At 39.3% G+C, this 20,769-nt stretch overlaps 1 protein-coding gene across 4 annotated transcripts in view; it reads left to right on the forward strand.

Moving 5' to 3' along the window:
• The window catches only part of Lrif1 (ligand dependent nuclear receptor interacting factor 1), a 56,605-nt gene that overhangs the window by 22,731 nt on the left and 13,105 nt on the right, over nucleotides 1–20,769 (forward strand). For 2 of the 4 annotated variants that reach the window (XM_057794224.1, XM_057794227.1), the window contains exon 1: nucleotides 20,199–20,525. The exons of the other annotated variants lie outside the window; for them this stretch is intronic. In XM_057794224.1, coding sequence (XP_057650207.1) covers nucleotides 20,458–20,525 — 68 coding nt within the window. In that variant the 5' untranslated portion in view covers nucleotides 20,199–20,457. Of the gene's footprint in view, nucleotides 1–20,198; nucleotides 20,526–20,769 lie in introns of those variants that run through there. 4 annotated transcript variants of the gene reach the window in all.

Here is a 20,769-nt window from a genome sequence, read left to right on the forward strand (position 1 = left end):
TATTGTAAGTGGTGATGTTTCTCTTATTTTTTTTTCAGCTTCTTTATCATTTTATATAGGAGAGATACTCTTCTTCTTCTTCTTCTTCTCTTCTTCTTCTTCTTCTTCTTCTTCTTCTTCTTCTTCTTCTTCTTCTTCTTCTTCTTCTTCTTCTTCTCTTCCTCCTCCTCCTCCTTCTCTTCCTCCTCCTCCTCCTTCTCTTCCTCCTCTTCCTTCTCCTCTTCCTTCTTCTTTTGAGATTATCTTGTATCCTGCCATATTACTGAAGGTATTTATCAGCTATAGGAGTTCCCTGGTAGAGTTTTGGGATCACTTAAGTATACTGTCATATTATCTGCAAATAGCAAAAGTTTGACTTCTCCCTTTCCAATTTGTATCCCTTTGATCTCCTTTTGTTGTCTTATTGCTGTAGCTAGAATAAGAACTACATTAAATAGATATGGAGAGAGTGGACAGCCTTGTCTTGTTCATGATTTTAGTGGAATTCCTTTGAGTTTCTCACCATTTAATTTGATGTTGGCTGTCAGCTTGCTGTATATTGCTTTTTATTATGTTTAGGTGTGTTCCTTGTATCCCTGATCTCTCCAAGACCTTTATCATGAAGGGGTGTTGGATTTTGTCAAATGCTTTTTCAGCATCTAATGAAATGATCATATGGGTCTTCCCTTTTAGTTTATTTATATGTTGGATTAATGAAGATCATGTCAAATGGGGGAACATGAGTCAAATAATCTTAAGTTAACACCAAATAGGGTATTCTAAGGATTTTCTTAATTATTAAAGGGGAACTCACAGATCACAGCAAGGAAATAGGAATGAGGTCTGACATCCAGGTGTGGTTCTTGAGGAGAAGAGAATGAACTAACTAGGTAGGACCCTAAGTCATGCTCCAACCTGGTCCAGCCTCTTAAAGGTCATTGGCTGAAGGAGGTTCCCCATCACATCCCTCTTTTGTGTAAATAAGAGACTTCCAAACCCAACACAAAACTATATACACCAAGAACAGTTATCAAATATAAAAATAAGAATTATAATCAGCATAAAAATATTAAGCAAGGAACTTATGTTAAATGTTTTAATAACCATTCTATTCTTAGGAGTCTAAGTCTTCTTTAGAAATGGCTTGGCTAGATCATAAGAGGAAGGTACTATGACTATCTAATCTTTAGCCCCACTGAAGGCCTGAGAAGGGAGATAATATTAGTTGAGTAGGCAGGAAGAGCAATCAAGCAGCTTCCAAAATGTGCAGTAGATGACAGAGACAACTGCCTACCTGGGCAATCACCCAACGTCTCATTTGCAATGTTGAAGCAACAACCTTTGACTAAGACCTTGAGTCACTGACAGACCATTTTCAAAGGCAAGAAAAATTTTCAAAACCATATTACCCCATCTTGGAAAGGTTTAGCAGTCTTTCTTGGCGGGGGTGTATCTTGCTTGTCAAGTCTGGATACCGTGAATTCTTGCATTGATGCCTATGCTTCTCTTCCTTCTGTTCATGCTGGCAGTGTCTTTGCTCTTGTGCCAATCCTTGCAGTTGCTGTCTTTGTCTTTGGGATCTGTTTTTGGTCTACTCTGTACTTTTGCTGCCTGTGTCTCAGGGAGCCATTGAGGTCTCTCTTGTCCCACTCTCTTGTTCCTTGGTCTGCTTTCTTGGTTTGCTCTCTTTTTTGCTCTATTGGTCTGCTCTGTGCAGTCACAGTCTGTGCTCCAGAGTTACTCTGAAGTCACGGGGTCGGGGGAGAGGTAGGAGGCTTTGGGCGCAGAGTGGGACTTGTAGCTTACAGGGTCTGATCTATTGGATGTGGGTGTTAGAGCAGCCTACCTGCAGGAAGCTTACCTGCTGGCTGACTAGAGAAGCTAAGGAAGGCTTCCTCCTTCCTAGAATTCTCCTGTTCTCATCGCCTCGCCTCTACTTTCTTGTCTGGTTGATCTGCTTATACTTCAGCGTTTATTTAAAACATGATTAAAAGAATATAGACAGTTCTCCCTCACCACAACTTGCTCAGAATTCTCCTGTTCTCATTGCCCCACCTCTACTTCCTGCATGGTTGCCCTGTCTGTACTTCCTGTCTGGCTACTGACCAATCAGCATTTTATTAAACAAGTACAAGAAACAAATCTTTACAGGGTAAAACCATTGTTCCACAGCACTTCCTCCCACTTTTTTTTTTTAACAAAACAAGAACTCTGAATTGAATCTCCCTTCTTTAGCTTTCTTCCTGACCATGATCCATGCCACTTGTAACCAATACTCCAAACAAAGAAAAATATCTATAGTCCATTTTGGGGTAAAGTGGGCATAGTTTTCTAGGCTACTTCCTGCTGATTGGGGCACTTATAATCTTATGGGGACCCAAAGAAAATTTAGAATTATGATCATGTCCTGACTGGAGTATCCTGTGAGGCTTGATCATCTCAGGCAGCAGTCTTGAGAATTCTGAGAAGAGGAAATATGCAGTCTGCAGTCATCACCCAGACACAGAGCAAGGAAGTTGTGACTGCTTCACTGATAAAGGTACCAAGCCACGTAGCTAACATAGACAAGAACTATGGGCTTATATGTTATAAGAGCTAGTAAGAAGCCTGAGCTAATAGGCCAATCCGTTTATAATTAATGTAGGCCTCTGTGTCTTTATTTGGAACTAAACGGATGTGGGACCTGGTAGGACAGAAATCTCCATCAACAGAAGGGAAGGTCCTATCCTCCAGGGAAGGGGTACCATTCATGATGGGCCCCAGGAGGAGCCTGTGAGGAGGGGCAGCAAAGAGAAAGAAGCCAATGACACAGAGTGAGCAGCAACAACTGCACCTTAGTCCCCATGCTCAGCTCCAGGCTCAAGCTAGTCTGAGGAGAGCATTCCTATCCCAGAAGGGAAAGGGTATTCAACCACAATCAACCAACCAAAGCCTTTCTGTGAATTGAGAGACCAGCCACCACCCTAATGGCCTTTAATAAGTGGTCACATAGCTGGATTAGTTGAGAAGAGATACTAAAAAGGGAAGTCCAACAGTCTATACTCTGCAGAGTAATCAGAACTGCCCTTAGAGCAAGAGAGCCTCCAAATAATCCTGGAGAGTGGCCCCAGGCAAAAATCATCAGTTGCTCTCAGGCTACAAGGCTCCTTGTCCTGTGAGGACAAGGACTGAAGGGAAAGGGAAAGCAGTGTTGGTCAACAGAGTGTGCTGCTTATAGTGAGGGATTTCTGCAGTTTGTTAGGCCCTGGCTGTGTGCTCACATTGTGTCTCTGGGTGAAAAGGACCTATTCTTTATCGGTTCTACCTCCCGGGTGGAGACAAACCAAGTTACAATGGAGAGTTCCTAATCAGGAAAACAAACAGGAGAAAGAAAAGAAAACACAGGGACAGGAAAGAAAGCCCTAACTCACCAAGGGCTTAGAAAATGAAAATAGGGGTCAACTCACCAAAAACAGCTAAAGGGGGCAAACTCAAGATGCCAGCGGAGAATCAGGATGTAGACAGCAGTAAGGGCAGCAAGAAATAAAGAAAAATGCCCAAAAGAGAATAATGAGGATCCAAAAAGCGAGCAAAAGGAAAAGGTTCATCCATGTTGGGTGCCAGTTGTAGTTGCTGGCTTGCTGCTGCCTGTTGTGAGATCCCCGTTTTCCAGGGGCGCAGGGGATGAGAAGATGCAGAGGCAATGACATAGACTCCTAAACATCTCAATGTAAAGGCTCTTTATTGTAAAAAAAAATAAATAAATAAAAATGGGGCTTTTATGGAGTTAGGAAAATAAAGCTACAGCAAGAACATTTTCCAATTTTTTTCTTTTTATTGTTTATTTATTTATTAAAGATTTCTGCCTTCTCCCCGCCACCACCTCCCATTTCCCTCCCCCTCCCCCATCAAGTCCCCCTCCCTCATCATCCCTAAGAGTAATCCGGGTTCCCTGCCCTGTGGGAAGTCCAAGGACCACCCACCTCCATCCAGGTATAGTAAGGTAAGCATCCAAACTGCCTAGGCTCCCACAAAGCTAGTATGTGCAGTAGGATCAAAAACCCATTGCCATTGTTCTTGATTTCTCAGTAGTCGTCACTGTCCGCTATGTTCAGCAAGTTCGGTTTTATCCCATGCTTTTTCAGACCCAGGCCATGCCCTTCAATGGAAGAATGGATGAAGAAAGTATGGAATATATACATATTAGAGTACTACTCAGCAGTTAAAAACAATGACTTCCTGAATTTTGCAGGCAAATGGACGGAAATAGAAAACACTATCCTGAGTGAGGTGAGCCAGACCCAAAAAGAGGAACATGGGATGTACTCACTCATATTTGGTTTCTAGCCATGAATAGGGGACGTTGAGCCTATTATGCGTGGTCCTAGAGAAGCTAATTAAGAAGGTGAACCCAAAGAAAAACATTTAGGCGATGAAAGGAGACAGAGACAAAGACCCACATTGGAGCATCGGACTGAAATCTCAAGGTCCAAATCATGAGCAGGAGACAGAGCACGAGCAAGGAACTTAGGACCGCGAGGGGTGCACCTACATACTGAGACAATGGGGATGCTCTATCATTTTCCATTTTTGGTTGGTCCTTTTGAAACTTGCGGTTGCTGCTGGCATGTTGTGATTGGCTAGGAGCGTGCATCATTAGTTACTGTGTTTTGGTCTGCTGACAGGTTGGGTTTTTTTTTTTTTTCTGTCAATTTTGATTATTCATTGTGAGTTTGCATGCACTTGCTTGTGCTTCCACTATTTCCCTGCCTCAGAGAGTAGGGTTTCCAGTTGGGTGGGTGATTACTCACCTCTTGGTCCACTCTGTGCAATCACAACCTCTGCTTCAGAGTTCCTCGGAGGTCACAGGGGTGGGAGAATAGGAGAATTTGAAGGCAGAGTGGGACTTGTAGCTCTCAGGATCCAATTGATGGGGTGGGGATGTCTAATTGATTTTCTACACCAAATTTCCAAAGTCTTCCTATTACCTTTGAACAACAGCATGGTCAGGCCTGTCACAAAAGCACCCTACTCCTAGTATTAACTTCTGTCTTAGTACAATTCCTGTGAAGAGACACTGACCATGGCAGCTCTTAGAAAACATTCAATTGTGGTCTTGCTTGCATTTTCAGAGGTTTAATCTATTATCATGGTATGGAACATGGCAACATGCATGGTGCTTGGCAGTAGCTGATGGGTTTGTTCAGATCTGTAGGCATAGAAAGGTATGAGAGAGAAAGGGGGAGGACTTGGGGAAGGGGAAGAAAGGAGAATCTGAGTCTGGCATGAACTTTTGAAACCTCAAAGCCCACCCCCAGTGAGACACTTCCTCCTTCAAAAAGGACGCACTTTGACCAACAAGACTGTCTAATAATCTTTCTTATCTCAAATAGTGCCATTCTGTGATTACTAAGTATTCAGATGTATAAGCCTGAGAGGGACATTCTTATCCAAACTCCTCAGACATTATGACTGAGTTAAAATGAAACCTTAAAGCTCTTTTAACTTGTGTTTCCCTAATTGCTAAAGATGCTGAACATTTTTTTGAGGGGTGATATTTTTCTTAAGCAATTTTTACTTTTGTAAACTCTCTTTTCAAGGTACCAAGTAATTTTTGAGTCATTTATTTTAATCTCTGCCTTTGAGTTATTTATATATTCTGGGTATTAATCCTCTGTTAGATGTATAGTTGACAAAGACATTCTCCCATTTTATCGGCTTATTATTCATCTGGTTGGGTTTTTTGTGGTACAAAATCTTTTAGTTTTACTTGTCAGTTATTGACCTTAATTCTTTGACAAATGAAATCGTATTCAGAAAGTCCTTTCCTATACCTATATCTTGTGGAACACTGCCTTTCTTTTTCTTCTAGCAGTTTCAGTGTGTCAGGTTTCATGTGTGGCTCTTTGATCCATTTGAGTTAGTTACTGTGGAAAGTGATAGTAAGGGCCTAATTTCATTTTTCTGTATTTGGACATCCAATTTCCCAGCTCCATATATTGAAGATACTTTCTTAACTCAAGCTTATGTTTTTGTCATCTTTGTCAAATATTTAATGGCGGAAGTTACATGTTTGGGTCTTTAATTTTGTAGTTGGTATGTGTTAGTATTCAGGCATCTGCACTGGCCTGCCCTTGCAGTTCTGACAGGATACATCCTCAGCTGCAGCCACTAAGAGCGCCCCCGTGCACATTCCCTGTTCCCTGCTAAAAGAGTCCTGCCCTCCTCCTCCTCCTCCTCCTCCTCCTCCTCCTCCTCCTCCTCCTCCTCCTTCTCTCTCTCTCTCTCTCTCTCTCTCTCTCTCTCTCTCTCTCCCTCTCCCTCTCCCTCTCTCTCTCTTCCTCTCTCTCTCCTTTTCTTCTCTTATGCTTTTCTGGTCCCCAGAAGCTGTTTTTCCCTCTCCCCTTTCTCTTTTTATGTTCCCTTATAAAGGGTGGTCCTTGGTCACCTCCCTTCTCTTTCTCTTTCTTTCTCTCTGTATGTCTGTTTCTCTCGTCTCTTCTCGTCTCTTCCCTTCTTACTTCTTCTCTTCTGCTGCTTCTACCCCCAGAGGCTGGTCTCCTCCCTCACCTCCCCCTTTCCCATATTCCTCTTCCCCCAATTAAAAAAAAAAAACTTTCCATATGAGCTTTGTTGCATGGCATCTTTCTTTCACGTGTCATTTTTATAAATTAAAACAGTCTACGTGTTTGTTTTATGTCAATACCATATTGTTTTTGTTACTATAGTTCTGTAATATATCTCACAGTCACATTGTTCTTTTTGTTACAAACTGTTTAGCTATGTTGAGTCTTTTCTGTGTCTATATGAATTTTCAGATAATTTTTGTTTTCTATTTCTGTAAAGAATGAAGATGGGGATTTTGATCATGATTGCATTGAATATGGAAAAGGTTTAGTAAAATGGTCATTTCACAGTATTCTATCAGCTCATGAACAAGAAAGGTCTTTCCATTTTCTAGTGTCTTTCTCACTTCAAGAGGTTTAGTTTTCATTTTCGAAGTCCTTCACTTCTGTGGTTAGGTTTATTCTAGATATTTTGTATTCTTTCAGGCTATTGTGAATTGGAGTGTATTCATGATCATCATCTCTGTGTTTGTTTATAGAAAAACTACTGCTTGATTCAAGTTGATTCTGTATGTCCCCACATTGCTAAACTTGATTATTATTTCTAAAAGTTTTCTAATAGACTGTTGGGGATATTTAATGTATAATATCATGTCATCTTCAAATAAAGGTTGATTTAACTTCTTTCCTTATTTGTATCCATTCTGTTTCCTTCTCTTGCCTCTAGTATTTCTGTGGAAAAGAAATAGTGATAATGAACAACTCTCTGTCATTCCTGGCTTCAGTGGAATTGCTTCATGTTTTCCTCCATTTAGGATGGTGTTGGCTGCTGGTTTCTCAAATATTGCTTTTATTATGTTGAGATATGTTCCTCTAGTATTACTTTCTTTAGCATAGTTATCATGAAGACATTTGGATTTTGTCAAAGATTTTTCTACATATACTGAGATGATCACGCAATTTTTCTGTTTAGATAATTTATATAGCTTATTACTTTTATTGACTTTCTTAAATTGAACCATTTTTGTATTTCAGAGGTAAAGTCAACTTGGTCATTGTAATATATGTATGTATTCTGTTTTCAAGTATTTTACTGAATATTTTTATTGGATATTCATCTGAGACATTGGCCTATGATTTTGTTTGTATTGTTGTTGAATCTTTACCTGGTTTTACTATTAGAGTCATAGTGGCATTACAGAAAGAATTTAGGAGTGTTCATTCTTTTTCTACTTTTTAAAAAGTAGTTTTAGAAGAATTGGATGTAGCTCTTCTTAGAAAGTCTAGTAGAGTTCTGTTGTAAATCCATCTGGCTCTGGATTGGACATTTTTTGAGCTGGAAGGCTTTTTATTACTATTTCAATCTTTTCATTTGTTATGGGTCTGTTCATGTTGTTTATAGCTTCTTGGTTTAATTTATGTGATTTGCATTATTCTAGAAATTATTCATTTTTTAAAGTTTTCCAATTTAATAGAATACAGATTTTTAAAGTACTTTATTATAATAGTCTGAGTTTTTTGGTGTTTGTTCTAATGTTTTCCTTTTTTATTTTTTTGATTCTGTTAATGTAGGTCCTCCCTTTATTTTGATTAGTAAGAATAAGGGTCTGTAAGTCATATTTACTTTCTCAAAGTACTTCCTTGCTTTTTGCTCAGATTTTTATTATATCTTGCCGTCTATTGGGCTAGAATTTGGTTTGTTCTTATTCTTTAAATTTTTTTAGTTGTGTCATTGGTTTGTCCTCTTTCTGATTTTTTAGTGTATGCTAAAAACTAGATTTTTAGTTTAGAGCTAGAAACTTCTGTCACTGGACTATTTTCTCCATGTTCCAGAAGTATTGTTGTATTCTCTTTTGATTTCCATTAACTTCAAGGAAATTTTTATTTCTTTATTGATTTATTCTTTTATCAGTTCATCATTCAGTAATGAGTTTCTTTAGCCATCATGAATTAGTGTACTTAATAGAGTTTTTTTTCTGTCAATTTTAAGTTTCATTACATTTTGGTCAGATGGAATACAGGAGTTATTTCCATCTTTTTTTAATTCTTAAATATTTCTTTTGTGTCCTAGAATGTGGTCTTTTAGAAAAGCTTCCATTTGCTGATGAGTGCAATGTGTGTTCTATTTGGTGTTTGAATGGCTTATTCTGTAAATATCTGTTGTTTATTTGATATATGACATCAAATAATGATGTTTCTGTTCATTTTTTCTGGATGACCTGTCTTTTGGAGAAACTGGGGTATTAAAATCACTTACTATTATGGATTAATGTTAATCTGTACCTTTAAATGGCTCTTAGAATTAGTTGTCCCTCCCCATACTTCAACTTTCTTCTTTTTCTCCACTCCCTCTCCATATTTGATCCTTATGATCCAGCCCCCCTCCTTTGTCCATTCATAAACTTGTATTTATTCCATTTTCTATTCTTAGGGAAATCCATACATCTTACTAGTCCTTTGTTCTAAATCTAACCCTGGTCATTCTAAAGATTGTAGTTTGTTTCCCAAAGGCTTAAGAGCTAACATCCACATATAAGTAAGTACATATCATATTTGCTCTTTTGAATCTGAGTTGCCTAACACAGGAATGATTTTTTTTTCTAGCACCATCCATTTACCTGAGAATTTCATCATTTCGTTGTTTAAACAGCTGAAGAATATTCCATTGTGTAAATATGCATTTTCATCATCAGTTCATCCATTGACAGAGTAAAATATAGAACATCACTAAACAGGGTTGAGCATGTGTTTCTACAGTGTGATGAAGTGTCCTTTGGGTATGTTTGATCTTGTACAACGTGTATTCCCACCAGCAATGGATGTGCCTTCTCCTTGCTCCACATCTTTGCCAGCATGAGATGAAAGGTCCTTTTTAAAAATAAAAAAAAATCTTGAACTTTCTGACTGGTATAAGATGAAATTTCAAAGGAGTTTTCATTTGCATCCCTGATTACTCACAACATTAAACATTTAAGTGCTTCTCAGCCATTTGAGTTTCTTCTTTTGTGAATTCTTTACATTTGCATCCCATTTTTAATTGGGTTATTTGGGATTTTTTGATGTCTTGTTTTTTAAGTTCTTTATATATTTTTATAATAGCCCTCTATCAAATGTGTAGTTAGTTAAAAAAATCTTTTACATTCTATAGCCTCTCACTTAATCAAAATATTGGTGTCCTTTTTCATACAGAAACTTCAGTTTCGTGTAATCTTATTTGTTAATTAGTGCCTGTGCTATCAATGTTGTGTTCACAAAGTCCTTTTCTGTTGCAATTAGTGTCAAAAAAAACTATTCCCCACTTTCTCTTTTATCGGTTTTGGTTTACCTGGCCATGTGTTAAGGTCCTTGATCATTTTGTGTGCAGGGTGATAAGTATGGATCTATTTGTACTGTTCTGCATGGAGCCATTAAGTATGAACAGTATTATTTCTTGAAGATACTGTCTTTTTTCCATTATATGTTTCTGGCTTTTTTATTTTTAAAAAAGGTACTTAAATACATGTGAACTTGTGTCTGGGTCTTCACTAATTCTGTTGATCAACGTCTCTGTTTTTCTGTGAACATCATGTTCTGTAGTACAATTTGAGACCAGGTATGGTGATACCTCCAGCAGTTCTTTTGATATTCAGAATTGTTTTAGCTATCCTGGTTTATTTATGGTTTCATATGAATCTAAAATTGTCCTTTAAATTTTTATGAAGAATTATTTTGGAATTTTGTGTTGAATTTATTTATTTTTTATGAATCTATACTTTGTTGGGGAAATTATTATTTTTTATTGAATATTTCCACCTCCTCCACTTTCTTTCCCTCTCCCCACTCCCCCTCCTCCTCCCTCTCCAGTCCAAGGAGCAGTCAGGGTTCCCTACCCTATAGGAAGTCCAAGGTCCTCCTCGCTCGCCCCAAGTACAGGAAGGTGAGCAGCCAAACAGACTAGGCTCCCACAAAGCCCGTCCATGCAGTAGAATCAAAACCCAGCGCCATTGTCCTTGGCTTCTCAGTCAGCCTCCACCGTCAGCCACATTCAGAGAGTTCCATTTGATCACATGCTCCATCAGTTCTAGTCCAACTGGCCTTGGTGATCTCCCATTAGATCGGTCCCACCGTTTCAGTGGGTGGACACACCCCTTGCGGTCCTGACTTCCTTGCTCCTGTTCTCCCGCCTTCTGCTCCTGATTTGGACCTTGGGAGCTCAGTCCAGTGCTCCAATGTGGGTCTCTGTCTCTATCTCCATCCATCGCCAGATGAAGGTTCTATGGTGATATGTAAGATATTCATCAGTGTGGCTATAGGATAAGGCCAGTTCAGGCGCCCTCTCCTCTGCGGCCCAAGGAACGAGCTGGGGACATCTCCTTGGCCATTTTCACTATATTAATCCTACTGAGCCATGACTGTGGAGGAGTGTTCCATCTTCCCAAAATGCCTTAAGGTTTTTTATTTACAGGTCTGTTGTGTACTTGGTTAGAGTTACTCCACAATTTTTTGAGCTATTGTGAAATATACATTTTTTGATTTCGTTCTTAGCCTATTTGTTATTTGTATATAGGAGGGCCATTGATTTTTAAGTATTAATTTTGTGTCCTGCTACTTTGCTTAAAGTGATTATCAGCTGTAGAAATTTCCAGGTGGAGTTTTTAGGGTTATTTTTGTACATAATCATATACAACACTTCAAATACAGATACTTTGACTTCTTCCTTTCTTATTTATATCACACTTGATATCCTTCAGATGTCTTATTTCTCTAGCTAAGACGAAGTACTATATATTGAATAGGTATAAAGAGAAAGGAAGACCTCATTTTGTTCTTATATCCCTAGTCTTGCAAGGATTTTTATTCTGAATGGGTGTTTGGTTGGTGTTGGTTGGTTGGTTGGGCTTTTCGTCAAAGACTTTTTCTGTATCTAATGAGATGATCATGTGGTTTTTGTCTTTTTGTCTGTTTATATGGTAGTTTACAATTATTGGTTTATTTTTGTTGAATTATTGCTGTGTTCTAGGATGATGATCTTTTTGACGTGTTCTTGTATTTGGTTTGCAAGCATTTCATTATTTTGCATGTATGTTCACAATGTAAGGTGGTCTATAATTCTTTTTTGTGTAATTTTTATATGGTTTATGTATCCAAATGTATGTATGTTTATGTGGTCTTATAAGAATTATACAATGTTTCTTTCTTTCTGCTTTGCAGAATACTTTGGGAAGTGTTTGTGTTAATTGTTCTTTAAAACTCTGGTAGAATTCTGTCTAAATCTACCTGTCCCTGAGCTTTTCTTGGTTGGAAGACTTTTAATTATCAAATCTATTTCACTATGAATTATACATCTGTTTATATTGCTTATCTTAAATCTAGTGTTGTGCAGATTTTTTAAATATGTCCTTATGATTCTCTATACTTTCTTGGTGTCTATTGTGATGTCACAATTTTTGTCCCTAATTTTATTAATTTTTATCTCTTTTACATCACTTCTCTGGGTCTGTGGATAGTCATATGGTTATCATTTAGTTTAACATTAATATCCACTTATAAGTGAGTCCATGCTATGTTTGTCTTTCTAGGTCTGGGTTACCTTAACTCAGAATGATATTTTATAGTTCCATCCATTTGCCAAAAATTTTCATGATGTCCTGGCGTGGGAAGTCCTTCTGTATATGTGTTGCTTTTATTGGTTAATGAATAAAGAAGTTGCTTTCTGCCAATGGCTTAACAGAATATAGCCAGGCTGGAAGAGATATATATAGAGAGAGAAAAAAGGAGGAGTCAGGGAGACACCATGTAGCTGCCAGAGGGGAAAGATGTGAGCTGCCAGCTGGAACCTTGCCAGTAGGCCACAAGCCTTGTGGTAAAATATAAAATAATGGAAATGGGTTAATTCTGGATGAAAAAGCTAGCAAGCAATACACTTAAGTGATTGGCCAAGCAGTGATTTAATTAATATAGTTTCTGCATGATTATTTCCATTCTGGGCATCCGGGAATGAACAAACAGCCCACCTACTTCAATGTCCTTGTTTTTAACAGCTGAGTTATACTCCATTGTATAAATGTACCATATTTTCTTTTTTTTTTTTATTTTTCTTTGTGTTTTTTTTGTTTTGTTTTGTTTTATTTTTCTGAGACAGGGTTTCTCTGTAGCTTTGGAGCCTGTCCTGGAACTAGCTCTTGTAGAACAGGTTGGCCTCGAACTCACAGAGATTCACCTGCTTCTGCCTCCTGAGTGCTGGGATTAAAGGCATGCGCCACCAGCGTCCAGTGTACCATATTTTCTTTGTCCATTCTTTGGTGTATGGACATCTAAGTTGTTCCACTTTCTTGGTATTACTTGTAAATCTGCTATGAACATAGTTGAGCAAGTGTCCTCATGGTATGGTGGAGCACCCTTTGGGTATATGCCCAGGAGTGGTATAGTTGAGTCTTGAGTTAGCTTGATTCCCAATTTTCTGAGAAACTCTCATATTGATTTCCAAAGGGGTTGTACAAATTTGTATTCCCACCAGTTATGGTTTCATTACTGTGAAGACTCCATGACCATGTCAACTCTTTAAAAGGAAAAAAAAAACATTTATTGGGGTGGCTTACATTTTCATAGGTTTAATCCTTTATCATCATGGTGGGACATGGCACCATGCAGGCAGGCATGGTGCTAGACATATCTTAATCTAAATGTAACAAGAAGTGAACTGTCTTTCTGGGCAGGGCATATAGGAGATGTCAAAGCCTGCTTCCGTAGTGACATACTTACTCCAAAAAGACCACACCTACTCCAGCAAGGGTGCCTCCCATTAGTATAGCACCCTTTGGGGACCATTTTCTTTCAAACCACAACAACCAGAAGAGAAGGAATATTCCCCTTGTTCCACATCCTCATCAGTATGAGCTGTCACTTGTGATTTTGGTCTTATCCATTCTGACAGATGTAAGATGGAATCTCAAAGTCATTTTGATTTGTATTTTCCTGATGGTTAAGGATATAAACATTTCTTTAAGTGTTTCTCTTCCATTTAAGACTCTTCTGTTGAGAATTCTTTGTTTAGATCTGTACCCCATTTTTAAAATTGGATTATTTGGTTTATTGATGCCCAGTTTCTTGAGTTCTTTATATATTTTACAAATTAGCTCTCTGTCCAATTTGGAGTTGGTGAAGATGTTTTCCCATTCTGTAGCCTGTTGTTTTGTCCTTTTGATGGTTTTCTTTTCCTTACAGAAGTTTTTCAGTTTCTTGAGTTTGCATTTATAAATTGTTGATCTTCGTGCCTTAGCAATTGGTGTTCTGTTCAGGAAGTTGCCTTCTGTGCCAATGCAGTCAAGGCTATTCTCCACTTTCTCATCTGTCAGATTCAGTTTATCTTGTTTTATGTTGAGATCTTTGATCCGATTGGACTTGAGTTTTGTACACAGTAACAGATATGGATCTATTTGCATTTTTCCACATGCTAACCTCCATTTAGTTAGACTATCACCATTTATTGAAGGTGCTTTCTCTCTTTTTTCCAATGAATAATTTTGGCTTCTTTGTCAAAAATCAGGTGTCACTAAACATGTGAATTTATGTCTAGGTCTTCTATTCGATTCTGTTGATCCACCTGTCTGTTTTTATACATATACCTTAAGATTTTTCATTACTATAGCTTTATAGTAGAACTTAAATCAGGGATGGTGGTACCTCCAGGAGTTCTTTTATTGCACAAGATTGTTTTACCTATCCTGGGTCATATGTTTTCCCATATTGTTTGGAGTCATGCAACCCCTAGTCTGGGATCAGCATTTGACTACCTGTTCAGTAGGTTTCCTCAGGGAAAAGCATCTGTGAAAACAGACCCTCACTTGGCAAGGATCAGTAGTCTATGGGACAGTATATGAATTTGCAAAATTCATGCAGCTTGCAGGCTCTTTTCTCTCTCATTATATTGGTGATTTCTTGGGCAGTTTTTAGTTTTATTTTGTCAGTCACACATGCAACAGTTATAATTCTCCCTGAAAATTATCATTTCTCGGGGATTTTTTCTCTTAAGATTCTACAGGGGGCTAATATTTCTTACATCTCTTATATGGAATTTCTAACTTCAACTTCTAATCCTGAGAACTTTTATAACTCAATATATATAGTTACATGTGAGAAAATAACATTTGGAACATTGACCATGTTTCTCACTTTTCTGGGAAGGAGAGTAAGGCATGCATACATAGAATAGGGGAAAGCCTCAAGGATACACATAGTACCAACTGCTGAGAGTAAGTTCCCTGGACACCAAGCATATAGAATCAATTATCTAGTATGATCCAGTAGAAAATGCAATGCAAAATACGGGATCAATAGATCTTATGTCATCTTGCAGCTACTTGTAGTTACAAAGTTAAATAGACTTGATAAAATGATCTTGGGGGTAGCAATAGATGTTCAGAATTGAAATTCCATCCTAGTGGAGTTTTCCTTTAATGAGTATGAAATTCCTTTCTTATCACTTTTGATTAATTTTGCTTGGAAATCTATTTTTGTTGCATTTTAGGATACCTATTCCAGCTTCTTCGTTCGATCCATTTGTTGGAAAATCTTTTCCCAGCTCTTTACTCTGAGGTAGTGTTTGTCTTTGATGTTGAAGTGTTTTTTGTATGCAGAAGAAGGATGGATCCTGTTTTTATATCCATTCTGTTAGCCTGTGTCTTTTTATTTGCTGAATTGAGTCCATTTGGTACTGATAAATAATAATTGTAGAAGGAACAGCGGGCCGCTTCTTGCCACTCAGCTCCCGGCCGCCTGGCTAGCTTATGCCCCGAAATAACAACACACAAACTATATTCATATAAACACTGCCTGGCCCATTATATCTGGCCTTGTCTTGGCTAACTCTCATATCTTGCTTAACCCATATTTAGTAATCTGTGTAGCACCACGAGGTGGTGTCTTACCAGGAAGATTCTAGTGTACGTACATCTTGGGCTGGAGCTTCATCGCGTCTGACCAGAGAGGAGAGGCATGGCGATTGCCTAACTTCCCTTCTTCCCAGCATTATGTTCTGTTTACTCCACCTACCTAATTTTCTGTCCTATCAAAGGCCAAGGCAGTCTCTTTATTAACCAATGAAATCATCTCAAAACAGAAGACTCTCCCACATCAAATAATAACTGGTGATAACATTCCCATTAATTTTTGGTGATGGTGATGTGTGTGTGTGTTTGTGTGTGTGTGTGTGTGTTTCCTTGTTTGGGTTTTGCTGGTGTGAGATTATCTATTGCTTGTGGTTTTATGGGTGTAGTTTACTTCCTCGGGTTGGAGTTTTCCTTCTTGTACCTTCTGTAGAGCTGGATTTGTGGATATATATTGTTTAAATTTGACTTTGTCATGAACTATCTTGTTTTCTTCATCTATGATTATTGATCATTTTGGTGGGTATAGTAGTCTGGGTTGGCATCGTGGCCCCTTGAAGACTGCGAGACATCTGTCCACACTCTTCTGACTTTTAGAATCTCCATTGAGAAATTGAGTGTAATTCTGATAGGTCTGCTATCAGAACTTGCAGCTTTTAATATTCTTTCTTTGTTCTGTATGTTTAGTGTTTTGATTATTATCTGACTCGGGGAATTTCTTTTCTTATCCAATCTATTTGGTGTTCTCTAAGCTTCCTCTACTTTCATGGGATGTCCTTCTTTCGGTTAGGGAAATTTTCTTCTATGATTTTGTTCAGTATATTTTCTGAGTTTTTTGAGCTGGTATTCTTCTCCTTCTTCTATTCCTGTTGTTAATGTTCTTAGGTTTGGTCTTTTCATGCTGTCCCAGATTTACTGGGTGTTCATGTTAGGAGTATTAGATTTAACATTTTCTTTGACCAGTGAATCTATTCCTTCTATAAATCTATTTCTTCAATCATATCATATCTTCAATGTCTAAGATTCTTTCTTCCATTTCTTGTATTCTGTTGGTGATGCTTGTATCTGTAGTTTCTATCCACTTACCCAGATTTACCCAGATTTTCCATTTCCTGAATTTCTTCAGTTTGTATTTAATTTCTTCTATTTCTATTTTCAGGTCTTGAACCAATTGCTTTGTTTTTGTTTGTTTGTTTGTTTTGTTTTTTTTCCCCGTCTTGGTTTTCTTGGTATTCTTTAAGAGATTTATTGATTTTCTCCAACTTTTTGGTTGTCTTTTCCTTGATTTCTTTAAGGGAGTGTTTCAGTTCTTCTTTAAGAACCCCTATCATCTTCATAAAGTTGATTTTAATGTTTTTTTCTTGTGCTTCAGCTGTGTTGGAATAGTCAGGTCTCACTGTCATAGGATAACTGAGCTCTGGTGGTGCCATATTGCCTTGTCTCTTGTTGATTGCATCCCTGTACTGGAATACAAGGATCTGGGTTTGCGATGTTTAGCTCTAATTCCTCATTTAGAATTTGTCTTTGTTGAATGGGGGCATTGTTCTGTGGTTTCTGTTTACTCTTTGGTTTTCTAGCCTTTGTGGCCTGGTTTTCTGGCAGCTGGTATGACCTCTGATCTAGTAGGGAGTCTCTGTCCAAGTTGGGAGCTGGCCTTCCAGCAGTTAGCTTCACACTATCACTGTGTGAGGGCAAATATATGATTTTAGCTATAGTGGTATTTCTGTTATGAACTTTTGTGCCCTTGTTTTGCTGCATAATTGTTTACAATTGCAATATTATCTTGGTGGATTATTCCTTGGATGACAATGTAGTATCCTTCCCCATCTCTTCTAATCAGCTTTGGTATAAAGTCTATTTTGTCAGGTATTAAAATGGCTACACCAGCTTCTTGTATCAGTTTCCTTGGAATCTCTTTCTCCACCTTTTCTACCTTGAGATGATGTCTATCTTTGATGTTAAGGTGTGTTTCTTGGAAGTGTGTTTCCTGAATGAAGCAGAAGGATGTGTCCTATTTTAAAATATGATCTATTATTCTTTTTGATTTCACTGTCTTTCAATGACTTCTGCTATCTTATAAAACTAAAATAAAAAATGTAGTAAAAATGTTTGATTTTGAACATATTTCTTTTTAAGGTGATTTTATAATAATAGCTCTCAAGAATGCTTATGAAAGTATAGGTATACACACATCGGATGAGAAGTAAAAACTGAAGATAGAGATACATGTGAGTTAGGAGCAAGATACATAGAATCTTCTGGCAAGCAACTGAATTTAGAACTTAGCCCCACTAATCATCATCTTTGTTGCTTCCAGAGAGTTATTTGCCTGGTCTACGGTTAGTTTATTCATTTCTGTATAATATTTTTACTAGCTTTTAGAAGAAAATGAGTGTCTATTTATAAAGCACTTAGCAATGTCTGGAACATGTTATTATGTGCACGTTTTGTAGTATAATAATAGGTTAGAGGTAGTAATTAAAATGACAGGCATGAATATAATCAGCTGTAGAGAAACAGTTTGAGAAAATAAGAGGAGGAGGGAATGAGAACTCACTTATTTAATAAATGCAGGAATGGACCTTTATAGCACACTGAGAAGATCAAAAGGTAGGAAAAAACACATTCAAGTACATTGCCAAGGCATCGAGTGAAAGAATAAATAATAGTGTTGCTGACTAAAGATATTAAGTGTGAAATATACAGCATTAATTGCAATAAACAGTTGCACAAGTTGTTTAATGAGCATGGGATGCTGTGGTCCAGCTCCCAGAATTTTCCTCAGATGTGATCACGGTGTTTTTTTTTTATTCCAGCTGCTTGTACTGTCACCAGTAGACATGCCTCCACAATCAGCCCCTTGCCTAAAGAATTCCTTCTTACACATGGGTATGAAACCCCATTTTTGTTTTGGTCGCTGTATAGGTGCAGTAACTGATTATCATGGGGCATAAAGCCTCATGCCTACTTTCTCCATGGGAAAAACTTTCAAGACTATTTCAGATTTAGACTGAGATAACACCTTTTTTTGGCATTTTTGGTATTCCTCCCTCCCTCCTTTTCTCCCCCTCTCTCTGACAAATTTCTCCCTTTTCTTTCACAGAAATTTCCTGCCTTCCAAAATCCGGATAGCCCAACCTATGACAGTTAGTCTTGTAGGTGTAGTAGTGATGACTCTGAAAAGCCAGACTAGAGAATATAATCGATGAAGGGCAGTTGGTAAGATAGCAAGCAAACAAGCAAACACAGCTCCCACCCCCTTAAAAAAAAATAATAGGGTCTCATTGTGTAGAGCTGGCTAATCTGGACTCACTATGGAGACCATGCTGACCTCAGATTCTGAGACCTACCTGCCTTTTTTCTGAGTGTTGGAGAAAAAAAAAAGCATGCACCATGATGCGTGGCAAAGGGCAAGTTTTTCAAAGTTTGATTTCATAAATAAAAGATGGTCAAAAGCAAAAGAGCATTAAGGACTGCCCACCTTCCCTTTAGTCTTTAGTTTTGGAGGTATTTGATTGAAAAATAAATGTGTTATTCAGAAGTCAGAAAATACCACTTTCTGTTAACATATCAAGGCATGAAGTTCTTAAATATCTACTACATTTAGCAATTAGGAAACTGAGTAAGACCTCTCTTTCCCCTCCCTCCCACCTTCCCTCCCTCCCCTCCCTCCCTCCCTCCCTTCCTCCTTCTCTCTTTCTTTTTTTCTTTTTCTTTCTTTGTGAGACATGTTTTCCTGTAGTACATCCTGGCCTTCTACTTGCTGAGTAGCCAAGGATAACCTTAAACTCCACATCCTCCTGTGTCACTAAGCTTGGGAAGTAATTCCATTTTAAAATAACCATGTGACAGAGAAACCCTGTCTCGAAAAACCAAAAAAAAAAAAAAAAAACCATGTGAACCTTGAAGTTATCTACCTCATCAGCATCCTCAGTTTGAACAGTTGAGCGTACAAGATTGTGTATACCAAATAAAACTGTATCTTCGAAACCACTTTCACAACATTCCACACCTAATTGAACAAGAATTTCTTCTACCCATTAATGAGTGTAATTCCAAGTAATTGCACAATAGTCACCAAATTGTATGATTCTAAAGATGTCTGAGAACTGTTCTCTGTAAATTTAAACAAGCTGTTCGAAGTGTATCGCCGGGAATTAAACATACAGAGACTTGAAGAATCTATGACAATAAGATACAGCTTTAAATGAGGCATGAGTGTGAGCGTGGAGGAAATGCCTAATCAATTAATTTTGAGGCAAAACTTCAAGAGGCAAAACAGAAAGAAAAACAAAAGAAACTCCAAAAAAAAAAAAAGTGAGAGAATAAATTCTAGCCACAGGAGTATAAAGGTTCTCAACAATTTGTGGCAACTACCAAAGGCCCGCCCACGTCTACTGAAGCACGCGCCAAGGACGACGACCTGCAGCCTTTGGCGTGCAAAGTCTCACGCACGCACAAGTGCACGCAGTTTACGACTGACCCCGGAAATGTTTTATTTCGCGTAGGCGGGGAGAAAACTTTCTCTTTTGATTCCTCATTTGATCCGGAAGAAGAGACATCAACCTTCGCTGACGATTGGACCCCGTCACAGGGGCGGGGCCGCCGCGATCCATTCGCCTTTGTAACCGTGTGTGACGTCGGAGTCAGCCGGGGCTTAGAGATTTGCTCGTCGTGGCCGCTGGCAGAGGTGGGCGTGGTCCCCGGCGCGGGGCCTCGGCTGTCTACGGGGCAGCGGCAGGAGTAGGGGGCAGTGCCAGTGATGTCACGCCCCCCCCCCCCCCCCCGCGTCCTCCGCGACTGGCCCGGGCCCATCACGTGGCTCCGAGACTCGCCTGAACCTGCCTGAATCTGGGAGGGTGCGGTCGCGTCTTCCGGCTTCCACAGCCACTTCCCTCGGGAGACAGGAAAGCTCCGTCTCGGGCGCCGCCGTCTCACGTACCTTTCCGCCCGCGGCACGCCCCTCCGTGGCTGCGGGTTCCCCACGCTCTCTGTGGCTCGCGCCTGGTTGGGGCCCGCGTCCCCCACACTGCTCACTGCCCCGTCCCCTCCCACTCACCCCGTCTAAAATGTCTAATATTCTCCAGAGCGCCCTTCTGAAAGCCGCCGAGGAAAAGTCAGGCTCGGGTTCGCATTGGTAAGTACCAGTTCCCAGCCCTTCCCGCCGCCCCGTGTATCTCAAACGGCCGCGTGGGCCGATGCTCAGCCGGGCAGCGGGGGCAGCTGCGGGGCCCGGCCGTCCGGACGAGCGGGCGGGCGGGCGGGCGAGCGAGCAAGCGCACTGCCCTCCCCCCGGCGCTCGAGAGCCACGGGCGCACAGTGCTCTCGCGGAAACGTAAAACGCCCGCCGGTCGTGACGCACTTAGCCTCCCTCGGACTCC

Source organism: Chionomys nivalis, chromosome 18, assembly GCF_950005125.1.
Source record: "Chionomys nivalis chromosome 18, mChiNiv1.1, whole genome shotgun sequence".
NCBI classification, from domain to species: Eukaryota; Metazoa; Chordata; class Mammalia; order Rodentia; family Cricetidae; genus Chionomys; species Chionomys nivalis.